This window comes from Sminthopsis crassicaudata, chromosome 4 (assembly GCF_048593235.1).
Source record: "Sminthopsis crassicaudata isolate SCR6 chromosome 4, ASM4859323v1, whole genome shotgun sequence".
Lineage (NCBI taxonomy): Eukaryota > Metazoa > Chordata > Mammalia > Dasyuromorphia > Dasyuridae > Sminthopsis > Sminthopsis crassicaudata.
The window spans coordinates 151,017,693-151,036,660 of NC_133620.1; the positions used below are offsets into that span (position 1 = coordinate 151,017,693).

At 35.0% G+C, this 18,968-nt stretch overlaps 1 protein-coding gene across 4 annotated transcripts in view; it reads right to left on the reverse strand.

Annotated features, from left to right (window-relative positions):
- PHACTR2 (phosphatase and actin regulator 2) overlaps positions 1–18,968 on the reverse strand; it is a 326,455-nt gene that overhangs the window by 239,666 nt on the left and 67,821 nt on the right. The window contains exon 1 of one of the 4 annotated variants that reach the window (XM_074309634.1): positions 1,098–1,219. The exons of the other annotated variants lie outside the window; for them this stretch is intronic. Within the exon in view, the coding sequence (XP_074165735.1) occupies positions 1,098–1,110 (13 nt within the window). The 5' untranslated portion in view covers positions 1,111–1,219. Of the gene's footprint in view, positions 1–1,097; positions 1,220–18,968 lie in introns of those variants that run through there. 4 annotated transcript variants of the gene reach the window in all.

The window sequence follows — 18,968 nt, forward strand, 5'->3', positions numbered from 1 at the left end:
TTTAGCCACAGAATATGCATTATTCTAGATACAGAACTTAATAGCAGAAATCAAGACACCAGATTTTCAAAAATCTCCACTTCATCACACTGCTTATGTTGTGGATGAGAAACACTACATTTCATAAACAAAGATGCTTTTACTGAAAAAAAGTGCAAGCCGAGGTTGTAAAATTGTTCTTGAAAATGCTTCCCAATATTAAAAGAAATTACTGTCTTTCAAGATACTGTGGGTTATCACTTCAAAACCACTACTCAAACAAGGAATGCTCAGGAGGCAAAGAATCCACTGTTTCAATTCAGTGCCGCTGGCTAGCCGGGGAATGGAAAGTAGCACTATGGGGAGAGACCTGGACCTGGGTAAGTTCCATGTGCAGTAGAATGGTGAGTGTAATAAGGTTTACCAAAAGTACATTGATACTAAACATTTTTTTAAAAATTAGAACAGTAAGTTCTTTGAGCATTAAGTATGAAATATTTGTCAGTTTGGCTCTAACAAATGTATCAATGAGAACAGATGCATAGTTTCCCTTGAATGTATGCCCTCTGAAATTAAAATGGCAAGCAGAAAATGATCCTATCCTTTTCTATATTATACTCTGGCTTTAAGACAAATGCATTAGATGGCAAGTGTTTTCCTTTTCATGTAAGATAAAGACATGCTAATAAACTGTGCATAATATGCTGTTCCTTTGATTTTTTTTCTGCCCATTAACTCCATATCCATCTTTTGCCATCTGTCCACGATAGTTTTTTAGTTAACTAAATGCTTTTTTTTGCCTTATGTTCAGAGTACAAAAGGATCAAAGTCCACACTTCTTACAATCTAACAATAACAGCACTTAAGTCTTTGAAGGGTATTTTTGAATTATAATTTATTTATATTTACATTTCCCAAACTTCAAGGGAAACAGATTAGTTATATACAGAGGAGTACATGCTACATTTTGCTCAAGAAAAAAAATCAGCTTCCAGGACATTTTAAGTGCAGAACAAAAAGAGGGGAAAAAAGCATGAATAGGCAAACCTGCTACAGGAAATGCCGCAGAATGCAAATGAACTCAGTAGCACTGAAAAATTAATATTTGTTTCACCTACCAGCATTATCCATGTCTCAGTAGTAGAAAAGCAGAGTTCTGTACACCGGCAGCTTCTGCTCTTCTCCTCCTCTAATGGAGTACCCTGCCCTTCCCCTGATCATCAGCCCTTGCTGGCACACAGAGCATACTTCATGCACTGTCTGCAGTAGACATCGCCAGGAAATTTATATCTCCAAGGATGACAAACAGCCATTAGCTCCATTACAGGCTGATTAAGAGAGTCTGAGCCTATCAAGAAGATACTTGAATCCACTAGGGTTTTCACCTCTCTTCTGAGCAAAGGAGAGAGAGATAAAAATCCCACTGCAACATTGCATGTGCTGCACATTTCTGAAAAGGAGAAATACCACTTACGACTGGGAATTTTTTTTTTTTTTCAGGAGGAGACTAGAGCAAACATTAGCAAGAAGACACACATTAAGAGAGAATGTTTTTAAATAACTGATCTTTCCCAGTGCATGAGTTTTAATTTAAATAGATAAAGGTGTTTTTTTTTTTTCTTTTTGAGAAAGTTGGAACAATTTTTAAAATTAAAATACAAAATGTCTTTTAATGGCTAACTAAAAAAATCATTAGAGTATAGTTATATTTGAATATTGTAAACTAGAGTTATTTTTTATGTTTCTCACAAATTATTTTGGGACCTCCTTTATAATATAATTTCAAAGGAAAGGAAATCATCTTTAATAAACATGCAATTCATTAATAGCTTAAGCTGTGGATTCTGTGCTGGAAATAATGCACACCCTCAAATTCAAAATCTTCAAGTTAAGAAAAAAGAAGGAAAAAGACCCAACTGTTTTATTCTTTAAAAATTATTCTTTTGATTGGAGTTAAAAAATTCAAAAGCACCTTAAAAGAAATTAAAAGAATTAAATGAATGAAAAATCGGTGTCCAAAAGGATAGTCAGAACATATAGACTATGAAGTGTTATCTAGGAGAAGGAGTAATATCCATGTAACTCAATTTTTCTACATTACCAGAAGAGATTTACAAAGGAGACATGATTTGACTTGTATTATGATAAATCTGCAGTAGAAAGTGAGGATTTATAACTGGGTTTGGTACTTTAAAGCTGGTGTGAATTCTGCTACTACTTGAAACTCAAATCTGAAGGGTTAAATCCAAATACATTTAGGTTTTTTGTCTTCCCTTGAAATTTCTACTGACAGTTCACTTAAAAGTAAATATCATTTCACTAGTTTTCATTTTTTAGGCAATTTGTTTTCACTATCTAGCCTCAGGCTTGTGCTTAAGCAAAGTCCCACTGTCTCTTGTTTTCCTGCTCTGTGCAGGGGATTGCATGACATCATGACATCAGATGCAATGTAGAACTGTTCTCATTATAACAAATTAAACTTCTTGATATCTTGTGCTCAGAAAATTCAACCCATTCTGTTAATACTTTTGCAAGTATATAGAGAATGGTTTCATTTCTAAATTAATCTCACTAGAAAAATCCCTCCTTTTCCCCCCCAAAAAATGCTTAGTTATCTCTTACATGGCCCAAAGCAGGAAAGCTTCCCCACCTGATCTGTTTGTCCTGATTAGGATGACAAGCCTGCCAAATGTTCAGAGCAAGTGTCTTCAAGGGAAACAGAAAAATCTAGGACAAACATTATATTTTGTAAAGAAAAACAGCTTATAAAAAATAAGAAGGCAAAATCAAAATTTTTTTTTAAAAAGGAAACTCAACAAAACCAGAGGCTTTCTAAGGAAATAGCTGAGAACATAAATTGATGACATATATTAACTGATTGAGCCTTTGTATACAGGGATCAAAAGCAGAATCAGACTAGAAAGATCTCTCTATTGATATTGATCAACAAACTTGGGCTATATCCCAAAAATTTGTTTATAAGTTTATTGTTTGGAACTTAGAACACATTTTTCCAAACTTAGGCACAGATCCACATCATACAGTGCAATAAATTCCAGATGAGTCAAAGAATTAAAGATTAACAAAATCTATTTTTTTAAAACCAAAGAAAATAAAATAAGATTTATCCCAGAAGGGGAGGAGAAATAAATTTGACTATTCAAAGAATTGGGAAATACTATCAGAAACAAGATAAATATATATTTTGCATGTAAAAATAAACTTTTATACTGTAGAGGCAGAGGGAGAGAAGAAGGAAAGGAGAGGTCTCTAAGCCTAGTTGATGAAATCACTGAAAGGGATTAATGTGTCAAAAGAAGCACAAAGAATCCCAATACCCTTTAAAAGTGTAAAGGAGAATAGAATTGGAGATTGCTTGATCATATCTCTATTTTCCTTAAAAAAAAACAAAAAAACAAAAAAAAAACCCCAAACCCTAAAACCCCCCAGACCTTGAGAGTTAGGTAGAAAAGGAATGTGACTTCTAGCAGCAGAGAAGAGGAGAGAGGGATTGAGATTACTCCTGGTAGCCAAGAGTAGAACTCTTGGGATCACATAAGGAACACAACTGAATGATATGCCTAGGGAAAAAAAAAATAAGTCTGCTAAGGAAAAGCATATAAGATCACAATGAGAAGAGAAAAACAGCATAAACTTGGATTATCCAAGGTGTGAGTTGTTTTTGTGTGTGTGCCTCATTATCAAAGTAGTCTGGTCCAACTATTCTCTATGATACTGTGTATGTTTCTGGGATACTGTGCTCCGGGTTTATAGCAGAGAAGGTTGTATCCTTGTTCTTATTATGCTATCTTAGTAAATGTCTGTCCTAGGAGTTAATTGTAGATGGCTATTAAAAAGGGCTTGTGAACTCTAGTTTTTGAAGTTCAGACCCATAGACTGTCTATAAACTCAAGGTAGTACACTTGGTCACCTTTCCATGAATTAACACACTAGGAAATTCCATAGGTCAAGTCAGTAAGCATTTATTACATACTATGTACCAGAGGGTAACTAGGTGGTTCAGTGAAACCAGGAAGATTCATCTTTATGAGTTCAAATCTGACCTTAGATACTTACTAGCTGTGTGACTGAGCAAGTCACTTAATTCTGTTTCCTTGAACAGAATTTTTTTTTTGCATTTTATTCCTAATCACTTAGCATATAGTAAATCTTTAACATTTATTTATTGATTGATTACTTATTGTTCTCAAGGAATTCATTCCCTACTTGGGGTGGATAACATGCAAATAATTATGTACCAGAAAGATATATACAGGATTCAATGGATATAATCTTAGAGAGAAGGGACTAGCATTATAGGAAGGCACTAGAAAAAAAAAAGACAGAGGCACCTTTACATCAGAAAACTCTTCTGGGGAATCCTTATAAAGTAGCCATACCTTTCCTGAGTTTCAGAGGCTTATTTGTGTCTGAATCTTTCTCCACAAACAAATGAATCTTTAAAAATGCTCAATAATTTTGGTTAGTCTAACAGACTACTAGCAATGGGCAACATTCTTTTTTCTAAATTAACTAGCTACCTACAGTTTTTACATAAAGAGGTAAGGAAATGGCAGCAAAATGTAGTCCAACTGCCCATTGATTTCCAAATTCACAATACTAATTAAGCTAGACATTCCCAGTTGCACTGCCAACTATAGGCATGATGTTGAGATGAAGCCTAAAAGATGAGACTCCATTTTGAAGTATGGCTGACTGAGATAATAGTGTTGACAGAAAAAAAAAAAAGTCAGAAAGGAGAGCTAGCTTGTTGAGAAAAGATAAATTTGGTTTTGGATATTTTCATAATGTGGTCCTAGTAGATATCCCAAATGATGCTGTCTAATGGATAGTTGGAAAAATGAAGATGGTCTTCAATTCCTCACTCTCACTTACCCCACATATTCAATCAGTTGCTAAAATTTGTCATTTTTTCTACATCTCTTGTTGCATCTCCTTCTTCTCCATCTACACAGTTACCACAAGAATTTAGGCCTTTGTCAAATCTTACCTGGATTACTTCAATAGAGTTCTTTTTTTTTTTTTTTTTTTTTTTTTGAGGCTGGGGTTAAGTGACTTGCCCAGGATCACACAGCTAGGAAGTGTTAAGTGTCTGAGATCAGATTTGAACTCCTGAATTTGGTCCTCCTGAATTCAAGACTGGTGCTCTATCCACTGCGCCACCTAGCTGCCCCCACTTCAATAGAGTTCTAATCTGTCTCTTTAACCTCTAGTCTGTCTTTTTTCCATTTCATCCTTCCCTCAGAAACCATATTGGTTTTCCTAAAGCATAATTCTGCCCATGTTGCACCCAGTAAATTCCAGTGGCTTCCTATTGACTCCATGATGCAATAGAAATTCCTTTAACATTTACATCTCTTCATCACATATCCTCAACTTTATTGTAAATCATACCCCTTTAACTACACTGAGTTCCACAAAATTGGTCTTGCTATTCTTCATAGAGAACATTTATCTCCTATCTCCATACCTTTGCAATGATTATTTTATTTTATAAATTTATAAATGTTAGTCTGAGAAGAGAATAGCCTGTGTCAGACTTCCACAGGAGTCCATGAAACACTCAAATTTGGTAAGAACCTCTGAAACAATAAGCTCTAAGCTCACTTCCAGCTCTAAATATATGGTTCCATGACTATCAACTCTGCTCAAATATCTTGCATACTACCCTTTTGCTTTCAGAATAATACATGAACTCCTCAACCTGTCACTTTTAAAGCATTCCACAGTCTTGTCTCCATTCTACTTTTCCAGACATTTTATATTACTCTCTTTTGCGCAGTCTACATTCCAGCCAAACTGGCCTGTTAGTTGTCTCCCAAAATTCTATCTCTTGCCTGCCTTGGTGCTTTTGTTCATGCTATGATTACAATGTACACCTTCCTTCTTTCTTGCCTTCTTTCAAGGTTCAGCTAGGTGCCATTTCCCATGGGAGGTGGGGAGGGGGGGGAGCTTTCCCAATTCCCACCAGCTGTTAGCCTTCTATGAGTCTTTATTTCCAGAAACTTAAGCCTACCTAGGAATTAATCTCTCATGCAGTGCCAATACAGCAGAAGGCTTGAGGAGAGAATGGTGCATCAGCTGGTGTCCTTGATTATACTAGGGCAGCAGTTCCTGAACAATGAGTCACAATGATAGAATAACTTAAATGCCATCAACAGTTTAGTTCAATGAAAGTAACAAAACATAGTTGACACAATTACAAATAGCTCATTTCCCAATATGGAAGAAATACTCAATCTTCCAAAAATAGAACCAATCGCATATCAGTAGGAGCAAGATGAGTTTGGTGATCAAATTGAATTTGCTAGATAACAATGGAATTCCATACCTTATATCAAGAAATGTGATAGTCAGGAAGGCCCAAGTTAAATTGTCTTGTAGTTAGATACTAACAAACTGGGATCCTGAACAAGTTAATAAATCTTTCTCATCCTGTTTTTTTCATCAAAGAGATCCTCATGGGATGGTTGTGAGGATCAGATGAGTTAACAAAAATATAATGTACTTTGCAATCCTTAAAGTACTATATATAAATGGATAGATAGATATGGTTATTCTATTATTTCCTACTATCATCCCTATATTGTGCCCTAGTTGTGAAATGAAAATGAGAACCTTTAGAGGTACTCTGCCCCAAATTTGGCACATTACTGAAAATAGAGCTTTTTATCAGCCTATTGGCATATGAAAGGGTATGAGAAAAATGGATATATTATGAAGAGACCATATGAAAACTTAGGCAACTGTCATAATACCAAGAACTCAAGAAATAGCCCCAAAGCATTTCTAGTCAGAAGATATAGATTCAAGTTCTCTCTTTTATATTTATTGGATATGTGGCAGTGGATAAGCTACTTAAACTCCTGAAGTCTCAGTTTCATCATAAGTAAGTTGAGAGAAATAATAACTATAACCAAAATCATAAGAAGGGCAGGGTGCTTGGGAATTTGTTCAAGGAAACCCAAGGAAAAAAATTAAAAATACATTCCTTCAACAACACTCTTAGAACTTGGTTTCTTCATTTACAAAATTAGGGGTTTTAAATGAATATTCTAATGGTCCTATGACCAACATAGAAATGCCAGCATCTAGCATGAAGTTAGCAAAAATAATTATTTAAAATTTGAAGCCAGACAATCACAGAATCTCAGAATTGTATGGCCTTAAATGCCACCTGGTGCAACTCATATTTGGGGAAAATTATTTTCCACAATATACAATATATGGCCATTTAATCTCTTCCAAAAATATCTATTGTTAGGTAACCTGCTATTTCATAAAGCAGTCTTTTTTACTTTTAAAAACCTATAGCATTTTGGAAAATTTCCCTTATATCAAAACTAAATTTACCTCTTTGCAACCTTCATCCATTTATTCTTATTCTATCCTCTGCTTTTGGAAGTTGGATTCAAAGACAACAAATGGGAGGCTCTTGCAGGGGTTCAAATATAAGATAAAGAAGACTTGAACTAGGGTGACACAAATATAAGAGGAAAGAGGATAAGTATAAACAAAAACTATGGAGATTGAATTGATGAGACATTTTTGAGTGAAAGAAAAGGACAAATTGAGATGACTCTGAGGTTAAGATTATGGATAACTAATAGAATGATGGTATCCATAATAGAAATAGGGAAATTGGAAGAACCTTTTATTTAGTAAGAGATAATGTACTTAGCTTTGGAAATGTAGGGTTTGAGCAGCTTTGGGATAACTATTTCAAAATATCCAAAAGATAGGTGATAAAGAATGAGTTCAGGAGTGAGATAAAGACTAAAAGTATAGATTACAAATCATCTGCATAGACATGGTAATTAAGCCCACAGAAAACTGATAATTTCACCTAGGAAATATGGAGAAAAAAAAGGGATTGAGACTATCATTTGGTATATCTTGATGCAGAAGGTGAGACATGGATGATTTGACAAAAGAAAGACCAGTGTGATATGAAAACCCAAAGAAGAAACAGAAGAGGAAAAGGAAAAGAGTTGTTGGAGGGATACAATCATATAGAAATAACAAGAATCCAGATATCTTGACTCATTCTACTATCCCACTCAAATCAAATCCTTCTTTTTTTGACTACTTCTTCCTACACTAATCTCTCCATTCCCTTAACTCATGATTGTTACAATTTTCTGGTTTAACAGTTAAAGAGATCTTTACTATTTAATTTGTGCCAGTTTTATCTCTCCAACTAAACTTTTAAATTCCCTTCAGGACAGTGATTATGGTACCTCAACCATCTAAATCATATCCACAAGCCTAAAAGCATGCTTAGAAAAAAAAAAAAAAAGCTTCTGGGAAGCAGAGTTAAATGCTACAAAATCCATGCTCATTTGTGAAATAGCCTCTAAGGATCTCACTCATAGTAAGCTCTCTCTCTTTAGTTAAAACCCCAAGTACTTAATAAATGCATGTTGATTTAACTTAACTTGCCCTAGAAGAGATGTCCTAGAGAATTAGAACACATTGAAGAGTCAGAGCTGACAGCAAACTAGTGAAAGGAAAGACAACAACAACAAAAAACAACAACAAAAACAACAACAAACAACAACAACAACAACAAAAACAAAAACAAAAAACCCTATCTGAAGCAAATACAAGGCTCTGAATCATAATAACTCATTTCCCCTTATCAGTTTAACATCCCTTTTTCCACAGCATGTATCCTTTGCTCCAGTCAAGCTGATTTCCTCATGATCCATACATAACCTGGTAATTCCTACCTTATTACCTATCCTCTCATCCTAAAAATTGACTTCTCTTCACTAGACCATATTTTGTCCCACTTTCAAGGCCATAAAACAAAGAAATATGGAGATAAGAGAAATTGAGTGCCAGTCAAGGCAGCAGCAAAAGTTCATCATGAATTGGGGTAGCTGTCTTCATCTATAGTAACTAGTAAGACTGATATATATATATATATAAAATTATATATATATATATATAATGCTTTATTGAGCCACAATTATTGGAATTATACCTAAAACAACACAAATAAGCCTATTATAAACATATATACCTTAGGGATATTTCTGGTTTAATTCTAGACCACCTCCATAAAGTGAATATTGCAAAAAAAATGAGTGACATGAATTTCTTGATTTCTCAGTATATATAAAAGTTATATTTACACTAAATATAGTCTATTAAGTATGCAATAGTATTACATCTAATACATACCTGAATTAAAATACTATTTTCCTTAAAAAATGCTAAACACCATCTTAGTCATTGGCAAGTCATCATCTTTTTTATGGTGGAGAGTCTTGCCTTCATGTTGATGGCTGCTGACTTATCCATGTAGTGGTAGTTGAAAATTGGGGTGACTATATCCAATTTCTTAAAATAAGAGAACAATTAAGTTTGTAACGTGGTTTGATTCTTCCTTTCACTTGAACATGTAGAACCCATTGTAGGGTTATTGATTAAATTATTTTCAATATTGTTGCTTCTCAGGGAATAGAGAAGTCCAAGGAGAGAGAAAGAGAAAGAAAGAGAGACAGAGAAAGAGACAGAGACCCAGAGAGACAGAGAGATGAGCAACACTAGTTGGTGGAGCACTCAGAACAACACATTTATCAATTAAGTTCACCATCTTAATATGAGTGTATCTCATGGGGCCCAATTGTAACATCAAAGGCCACTGATGACAGATTACCATAACAGATATAACAATAATGAAAAAGTTTGATATAATGCAATAATTACCAAAATGTGACACAGAGTTATGATATGAGCATATGCTGTTGGATAAATGGTGCCAATAGACTTTATAATGCTGGATTGCCACAAACCTTCTTTTTGTAAAACAAACAAAAAACCTGCAATGTCTTTAAAGAATAGTAAAATGAAATACAATAAGACTGATATTCCTGTACTGGTAAGTAATGAGACTAGCCACTGATAGGATACTATGTGCAAGATTTAAGATTTTAATGGACTTCAGAACTCTTATTGTTTGATGAAAGTCAATCTCTGTTGAACCCAAACTAAGTGAAGGACTCAGAACTGAGATTTTTTTCCTGCTGCTTGAAAGAAGCCCCTATGATGACTCATAGGAAAGCAGACGAATGGAGAGTTTTAAGAGAAGAACGTAAAGCCTGCACTGCCATTCTACTAAGATTACCGGAAGGAACCAGGTTTTGTATCTGCTGCTGATTGCTGAACTGATTAGAGAAAAAGCACTGCTGCTGGGAGTTGAATGAAGGAAAAGAACTGCTGTTGGGAGCTGATTAGAGGGGACGAATCTGACTGGCAAGAAGATTGTCAGACTAAGTCTTTATTGCCATTCTAGATTTGAGAGAGGGAAAACCCTTTGGAGTCCAACTACTAACACAACACTGAATATTTCTGAATATCTCTGCAGATCTTAGGGCTTAGGGGAACTGTTTTTGCTATAAAGAGCACAAAATACTTTCTTAAAGCTCAAACAAGGAGTAGTTTGAATAGGTCAGTTAACAGAAAAGAAGTCCTACCTAGCCGCTGACTTTTGATATAGAATGTTCCCTAAGGAAATTGGAGACATTAAGGTTTATAATTGATTCACAAGTTGCTCAAGACAACAAGAATTTCTTCTATGTGCCTCGTATTCTCTCTACCTCCAATAGGTTTCTGTAAGTTTATAACCATTATTGTGTGCATCAGTGGGAGAATGTGATCCAGACTTGGTAAACTATAATGTTACAGTTAGTCTTGTTTTTCACTTTGTGTAATAAATGTTTCAACTAAGAGTGTCTTAGCTTAGATTTGTTTAAAGAGTAACACACAAGTTGGGGCAGGAGCTATAGTCTAAGTAGTAGATATAGTACTTCCTCATAGGACCAAGAACTACTAGTCTTCTCCATTCCTCCCTACCTACACATAGCATGAATTAGCAAAACACAACAGAGCTGAGACTCAATTGGCACAGATATAATAAGATTCAAGTTGTGATGCTCTTGATCTAGTTTCTTGGTAGTCTCTGGTAGATTTGCGTTAACAGACCTTCCTAGTTATTTAGGGGTAGAAAACATCCCATCCACATGAGGTAGGGGAATTTTACAACTTTATGGATATCTGAAGATGATGACTCAGTACCTCTTGTGTATGTGTCCTCAATATTTCCTATGTAGATTTTCATTTGGTGATAAGGAAAGCTAAATCTCTAGAAGCTAAGGGTCACTGTATTTTTTTTATTTAAATAGTATTTTCAATTTAAATAGAAAATGAAGAAAGAAAAAAATTGCTATGTGCACAACAGAACATAAGAGAGAATTCAAAATATAAATATATTTCCATTTCAAGAAAGACTATATAATAAATACTACACATTGTGTTCAGAGCTGTCCATCTTTTCTTTCCTTTCTTGTAGGTTTTCTTTTGTTCTCTCCTGTGCAATTTGTACTTTTTTCATTTTTTTTCCTTCTTCCTCCCTCCAAGCTCAAGAAGGCTACCATTAAGTGCAGAGATGTATGTGTGTATTTCCCCCCGCATACACAGATGTGTAAGTGCAAGTACACATACACACAAATATATACATACATATGCATAAATATCTATAATCATACACATATATACAGAAGTATATTCATATGTGTATTATGTTTGTCCTGTTTCTCTGAAGGTGGATAACATCTTCCCTCATTAGTCCCAAGTCTTTCCATATTTTTCTAACTTCAACTCATCATTTCTCACACCACAGCAATATTCCAACTTATATTGTCTAGTTAATTTAAACAACCTAAAACAATTTTGATTAATATTGCTGACATATGGTATAATTCCCCTACTTTTCTCTTTTGATTAAATCTATTTTAGTTTTAACTTTGTCTGAGATCATGATTACTACCCCTGCTTTTTTACATAATTAATTCTACTCCTGATCTTTATTTTACTTGTATGTTTCTCTTATGTTTCAAACCTTCGGATTCCTCTACTTTATTTTTACTTGCTACCTTGTCTTCCTTTTACTTAACCTATCTGCCCATCTAAAGATCCCTTCCTTATCCTCCTTAATCTACCTACCCATTTAAGGATCTCTCCCTTATCCTCTCCCCCCAAGCCTATCCCATTAATCTATTCGCACTCTTCTATATATCATCCCCCTCATTCTATTCTCTCTCCTCTTATTTCTTTATAAATTTAGAAGACTTTTATTATTCAGGTAATATGTTTTTTCTTCTTGATATGTTCTATACATCAGTTACTTTTATTATGAAATATCTCACATTCTCTTCTACTTTTTAAGGTTACTTCTTGGTCTCTTATAATTTGGTGCCTTTCACTTGCCCAATTCTAGTTTTCGATGAATCATTTCTGGATCTCCTTTACCAGTTGATTGACTTTCATTATATAATTTTGTTTTTCTTAGACTAATATGATTTTAAAAATTCTTCCTCAATCTTTTTCATTTTACTTTTACAGTCTTTTTTGAGTTCTTCTGTGAATTCTTTTTGGGCAGGTGACCATTTGATATTACCCTTTGCGTTAGGAGAGGGGTTTTTTTTTCTTTCTTTCTTTTTTTTGCTTCAGTATCCTCCTCTGAAGATAAACTCCAGTCTTCTCTATTCCCATAATAACTTTCTATGGTTAGATTCTTTCTCCTTTGCCTAGTCATTTAGAAAAATCATAGTAGCTTGTTAGTGTTACCAGCTCTGGTCTTGTGGGGGATAGTAATTATGGCCTCAAATTCTCCTTAATTTCTCCCCATCTGACTTGGAATGGACACCAAGAAATTGCCCTCTTCAGTAAGAGCCAGCAGTGTTTCTGCCCCACTGCTTTTGCACTTGGCTCCTTTTCACATAGGACCACTTCAGCAGAGGTTCCCTTAATCTTCCCTGATTCAGACAACTAACTCCTCTATCTAACCTGTCCAGAAGGTGAAAATTCTGGGAGACTAGGGCTGAGATTATCTCCCAATATAGCTTGCTCCAGGGTTTTCAACTTGCTGTTTCAGCGGAACTAGTCTGGATGTTTGACCACTTTACAGAGGCTAAATCTCACTCCTGATATCTTTTTTTTGTATCTTCTCCAGTTGTCCCAGGAGGATCACAGTTCTGCCCCAACTCTAGTTTGTTTTTATCACTCTAAGTTTGCCCTGAGGTGCTTTTATGTCTTGTTTGTAGGAGAGATCTGGAAAGTTTGAAACTTTCTGACACACTCTTCCATCTTCCCCAAATACTCTCCTGTCACTATATTCTTGTTGCATATCTTTGCTATATTAGGTGCAAGCAAATGTTCTTTTATTAATTGCCCAATAACTTAAAAGTAACTCATTTCATGACAATTACTAATGCAGTGCCAACATCAGGCCCAATACTAACACTCATATTCCAATTACCCCTAGGACCTACAGAATGAATTGTTGCAGCCTGACAAGGAAAAATCTTGACTTACCAGAGTGGATGCATGGCAGGGAGGGCTGGGGGAGTCTAGCACCCAAGTGCCTCAGCTATATTCAATGTATCATACTGCGAGGGCCATGGCTCTACTACAGAACCTTTACATATATGTCAAATATATGTATATATGTATGGTATAGGAAACTCCCTCTTCCAATACGGACCAAGAAATATCTTGAAATTTATAATAATGCCTGGCTCCTTAAGACATTAAGGCTCACATAGCCAATATGTGTCAGAGTGGGGCATTTGAAACAGATCTTCCTAGATCCAAGGTCAAGTTTCTCACTACTAAACTAAGCTTCCTCTCATGCTTACCCACATTCAGATCAATTCATTTATCATAGAAAGTGTTTTTAAGAGAAGAATTTGCAACCACTTTTATCACATCTTATTATGGTCAATAATAAAAAGTCAACCTTGAAGCCAGAAAGAGATTTCAACTCCCACCTGTAACAAATACTGCCTGGAAGGGACCAACAGGCTAATTAATACTTATGAAATCATAGTGCCTAGTGCATAATAGACACTACATAAATACCTATTTTCTCTTTCCTCCTTTGTTAGGACCCACACTTAAAAAAAAAATAATTTCTTTGGCCACACTACAGCCTGGCCACTGCATGAAGAGAAGATCATCTCCCTCACAGACATTCTCCAGGCTTCCTGAAGAATCAGGAGAGCCCTTTACTTCCTCTAAGAGGGGGAAGCATAGCATTTGTGAGCCCAAAGGTTACCACACTGCTGATACTAGAGCCATGTCTCTCCAAAGACCTAGCTACTGATATTTAATATAAGAAATAAATTGCCCAGCAAGAGCTGAGAGTCAGCTCCAAGGACCACCAGCTGTGGCCTAAGCATCACATGAAACCATCGTTGAGCAGATCCAATCACAGAGCAGCTATGGAGTGGCTGATGCATTACATATCAGATCCTCCATACTTTGCCAGTGCTCATCTCTACAAATCTGGGCAACTACCCACAATGACATTAATTTAGGATTAGAAATTTTCCTGTTCTTAGCAGTCTGGAATCTCAGATTTGGAGATTCAAACCTTATCGAATACAACTTATCCCTAAAGTAGGAATCCCCTCTGCTCTCAATAAATAGTTATCCAGAAAATCTCCAGACTTGAGGAACTTATTACCAGTTGAGTCTATCCATTTGACCCTTGGAATTATTGTACCTAGGTTGATGAGGAAATTATACTGCTAATCCTTAAGTACTAATACCTCCCCATTCCCCAGTATTCATAGATTTACATAGAATTAAGAGGACTGAAAGAGTGAATAAGAAAAAAATCGCTTCTAATTTTGATTTAAAGTGTAATTTTTTTGAGAACTGTGATTCCACTCCTCTTCATTTGATTAGATCTTGCACTCAATTTGTTAATTGCTTTTCCCTGCAGCTGACACAGCCATATCACCTATATACACTACTCTCATATCAAAATAATTCTTAGTATTGATACACTTCCTATGATAGTGAAGTTAATTCTAAATAATGAAACTCATTATGCTCTTCACCAGAATTAAAAAGGTGGGAGAAGAGGCCACAGAAGTTAGTTGCCTGTCAGCTTACCTATATAATTGAATTGACTCACTCCAAAACACAGCAAGAAAAATCCCACAGAAACCTCTTACTTTTCCAGATTAGAAAGCACAGTAACGGGAAACTTGTGCATAAGACTCCATTTTTCTTCTTACTGCTGGTCTCTCAGAGGAGACGCAGGCACAAAGCAGGGCAAAAAGGAGTCCTGGTATTTTAGAACATGTCCTCCAGCTTCATTCTCCTCCACCCCTACATAGTCATTACCATTTGCAGAGTGATTAACATAGTATTACTCTATGGGGAGAAGTTAACCTCTTAATTTTCCACAGTTCCTTCAGGCACCTGCTGACAGATGAATCACAGAGTTAAGAGACATTGATGAAAAAAAAAAAAAGGGCCAATAGTCATCCCAATATATGGAGACATTTTCCTCATTTTTAGGGAGAAATCTATTTGCTGTTGGAAGAGATTCACAAAAATCTCTCTATGACACAGGGATATAATTCTCAGTTATGTTAATATGAATTATGTATGTATGCCAGGAGAGAGAGCATATATCCCATGCTGTGCAATTGGGACTATTTTTAACCAGCATCCCCAGCATACCTAATACTTGACTGCAACAGGAATCTGCAACAGCATATTGAGGATACTTTAAAAATTTAACATATTTCAATATAACTAGCTATGAGCATGGATGAGGCTCAATCTGATAGGCCAGTATTTTCTTATACATGACTTTTTGAATCTTGGAGAACTGGAAAGGCATCTCCATTTGAAGTTACAAGACATGAATCCAAATCCTGACCTAGCTCCTCATCAATCTATGTGACCTTGCACATGTCTAAGATTTCTTATTTATAGCACAAGGGACTTAGACTTTCTAAGGATTCTTTCAACTACCTATGGCCCCAACTATATGAGATCAAATTACAAAAGAATGGGTCCTTGCTATTTTGTATTTTTTCAAAACATTTTATTTATTTTTTACCTTATAATCATTTCTTGATATATCTTACTCATCCCCATTAAATGCTCCCTTACACTAAAGAAAAAGTCAAGCAATATTAAGCAATATAGTAACCATATCTTTCCATATATATCATATGCCATCAGCTGTCAGTGCCAGAATCTAGTTTTGTCTATTGAGAGAAGGAAAGAATGTTTCATCAATTCTTTTTTTGGAATCCATTTCTATAGATTTTAAAGAAAAGTCCATATTTCTATTTCCTGGATGATAGACTTTTATTCCAGAGGCAAAAGGAGTCTCTTACCCCAATAACATGGCTTGGGTATATTAAAAAAAGTAACATATAAACTTGACAGTATTATTATAGGAGAGAGCAAAACCTTGATTGATTGAATTGGGGTGGGAGTAGAGATATAGAAAAAAACCCTTTCTTGTGCATTCTGACTATACATTTATGTAGTACTCTTAGGTTTTGTAAAATTTTATTGATACACCATTCTGGGAGGATCTAACAGTTTACATGATTTGCCTAAGGTCACAGAGCTTGTAGGCATATGAAAGAGGAATCAAACCCAGGAGTCCGGACTTCAGATAGGTTCAGTACTCTTTCTTATATAACTTGATGCCTCTTGGATATTTCTCAGCCCTCTTCTAAAGAGCCACCTAATAAGAAGTGCAATATGAGATCCTATTCAACTTAAGATCTTGCAACTAGCACACTGTGCTGATTGCTTTATTATATGGTTAGACTCAGAATAAACTCTTGTGAACAACATCTAAGTTAGCTGTGACCCAAATCATTCATGAGTAATCTTAGGAAATAGCAAGGCACTAGCAATTGACTCTGAAGTGATACTCAAAAGGTTCCTAGGAACTGGACTTAAAAGTGGTAACCATCTGAGAATAAAGAGACTCTTGCAGTTTGAATGAATATGGTGAGGAAAAGAAGCTAAATCAAAGGAGTTGGGTAAATGCAGGAAGAATCTTTAGAGACTTGCAGTAAATGAATCACCAAGCATTTATGAGGCACTTACTATTGTGCCAGGCATCAAAGTAAGTGTTGGAGATAAGAAAGGCAAAAATGACCCCTCCTTTTAAGAGCATATGATAGTGGAGAAATCAATGTAAATAATTAAATATATTCAAGATACTTAATAATATGCACTATATATAGCGTTTAAAGATTTGCAATGCACTTTACAAATATTATATATCTCCTTTTATTGTCACAACCACCTCTGGAAGTAGATGCTATTATTTCCCCCTTTACAGATGAGAAAATTGAGGCACATAAAAGTTAAATGATTTTTCTAAGATCACATAGTTGATCACATGTGATTTTTGGTTTTGACCATGTCTTTTTAACTACAAATCCAGGTCTTTCTCCACAGTGGCAAATAGTTGCCTATAGAGCAGATAGACTAACCTTAGAGGAAAAGGCTCTAGAAGGCTCAATTAGTTCCCTGGATATCCACACACATATAAAAATCACTTTTCTTTTTCCTCATCAAAAATGTTTCTCTGTTTTTGAATTTGATCCTTGAAAACTTTCCATTACTCCTGAGTTGATTCCTTCATGTAACTTTAAGCTATGAGATCCCATCCATGTCTTTTCTGATCTCTTTGAAATCTTTCATAACTATCAAGGGTTCATGTCAAACTAGACCCAGTTTTCTATCTCTAACACAAATTTTCCTATGGAATAAGCATTTCTGTCCACAGTTGACATTATTTCTACTTCAGTCACCAGTGAGATTCAGATACAGAAGAGAAATTCTCTTCATTGCTTCTGCTATTCTTTGAAGAAGGATTCAAAAAGTTCAAGAATGATTACCTTTGAGAGTGTGGGTCTAAGATGTCCAAATAATTGAGTTCCCTCATCACTATTATATCATGTTTCTATGTTAGTTTTGCAATTTCTTTGCCAATCCAAACCACAAAAATGAATTAAAAACATCCTAGATCTTTCTCATATGCAGTACATAAACAGCTAAATACAACATGATAATTTGAGGAGGAGGAAGAGAACCCTCATATATATATATATGGGTATCTGGGAAGGCTGCCTATAGGAGCTGAACCTTGAAGAAAACTATAGATCCTAAGTAGAGGTGAGAGAGATATATTCCAAGCATAAGGAAGAGTCCATGTTATCTATTTTCTTTTTCTTTCTCAGTGGTCTGTTACATAATCTTATGATAATATCATTTGTTTTTTCCTTCACACATATACTCTGCATATTTTACACCTACTTCTAGATTTTTTCAAATGAATATATTATCTTAATATACAATACTTCTCTCTTCTCTTTACATATCCTGTCTCTTTTCAATAATATATTTCCTATGTCAGTCACAACTCCTATCCTACAAAAGTCTCGGTGATACTTATGAGATCAAATTTACATTCTCATATTATTTCTAGTTCACCTTTCTGGTTACTCATACTTTGTGCATTTGTATATAGATATCTGAGTCATTTCATTAAAAATCTTTTTTTGTAGGTTTTGCCTACTAAGAAACTGGTATCTCTCTAATTATTTTTTCTTATATTGTAGCTACTCTTTATGGTATCCAGTTTGGTGACTATATATATATATCTGTGTGTGTGTGTGTGTGTGTGTGTGTGTGTGTGTGTGTGTGTGTGTGCATGTATATATATATGTGTATATATATATATACATATACATAAATATATTTCTACATATATACAAATATATATTTCACATTTACATGTGTGTACTTTTCTCTCTCCCCCTTATTTTCCATTTCAAGTCTTTCTTGTTAGATTTACAACACTCCAGAACATTATATTTTTATCAGTTCTTGATAGGTATGCCATCCTTGGCCAAAGAGTATTTAATTTTTAAATTTTAAGATATGCCAAATCCATTATCAGACACTATCTTTTAATTCAGTTGTTCACTTCTATAATCTGCCTTTGTCATTTGAAACCATTCCCTTTAATCAGTAACACTGAAGAAAATATTTCTTACACTCCTAAAAATTTCTAATTTCTTTTCTCAAGACTTCTTAATTCTCAGCAGGCTTTTTTAGAT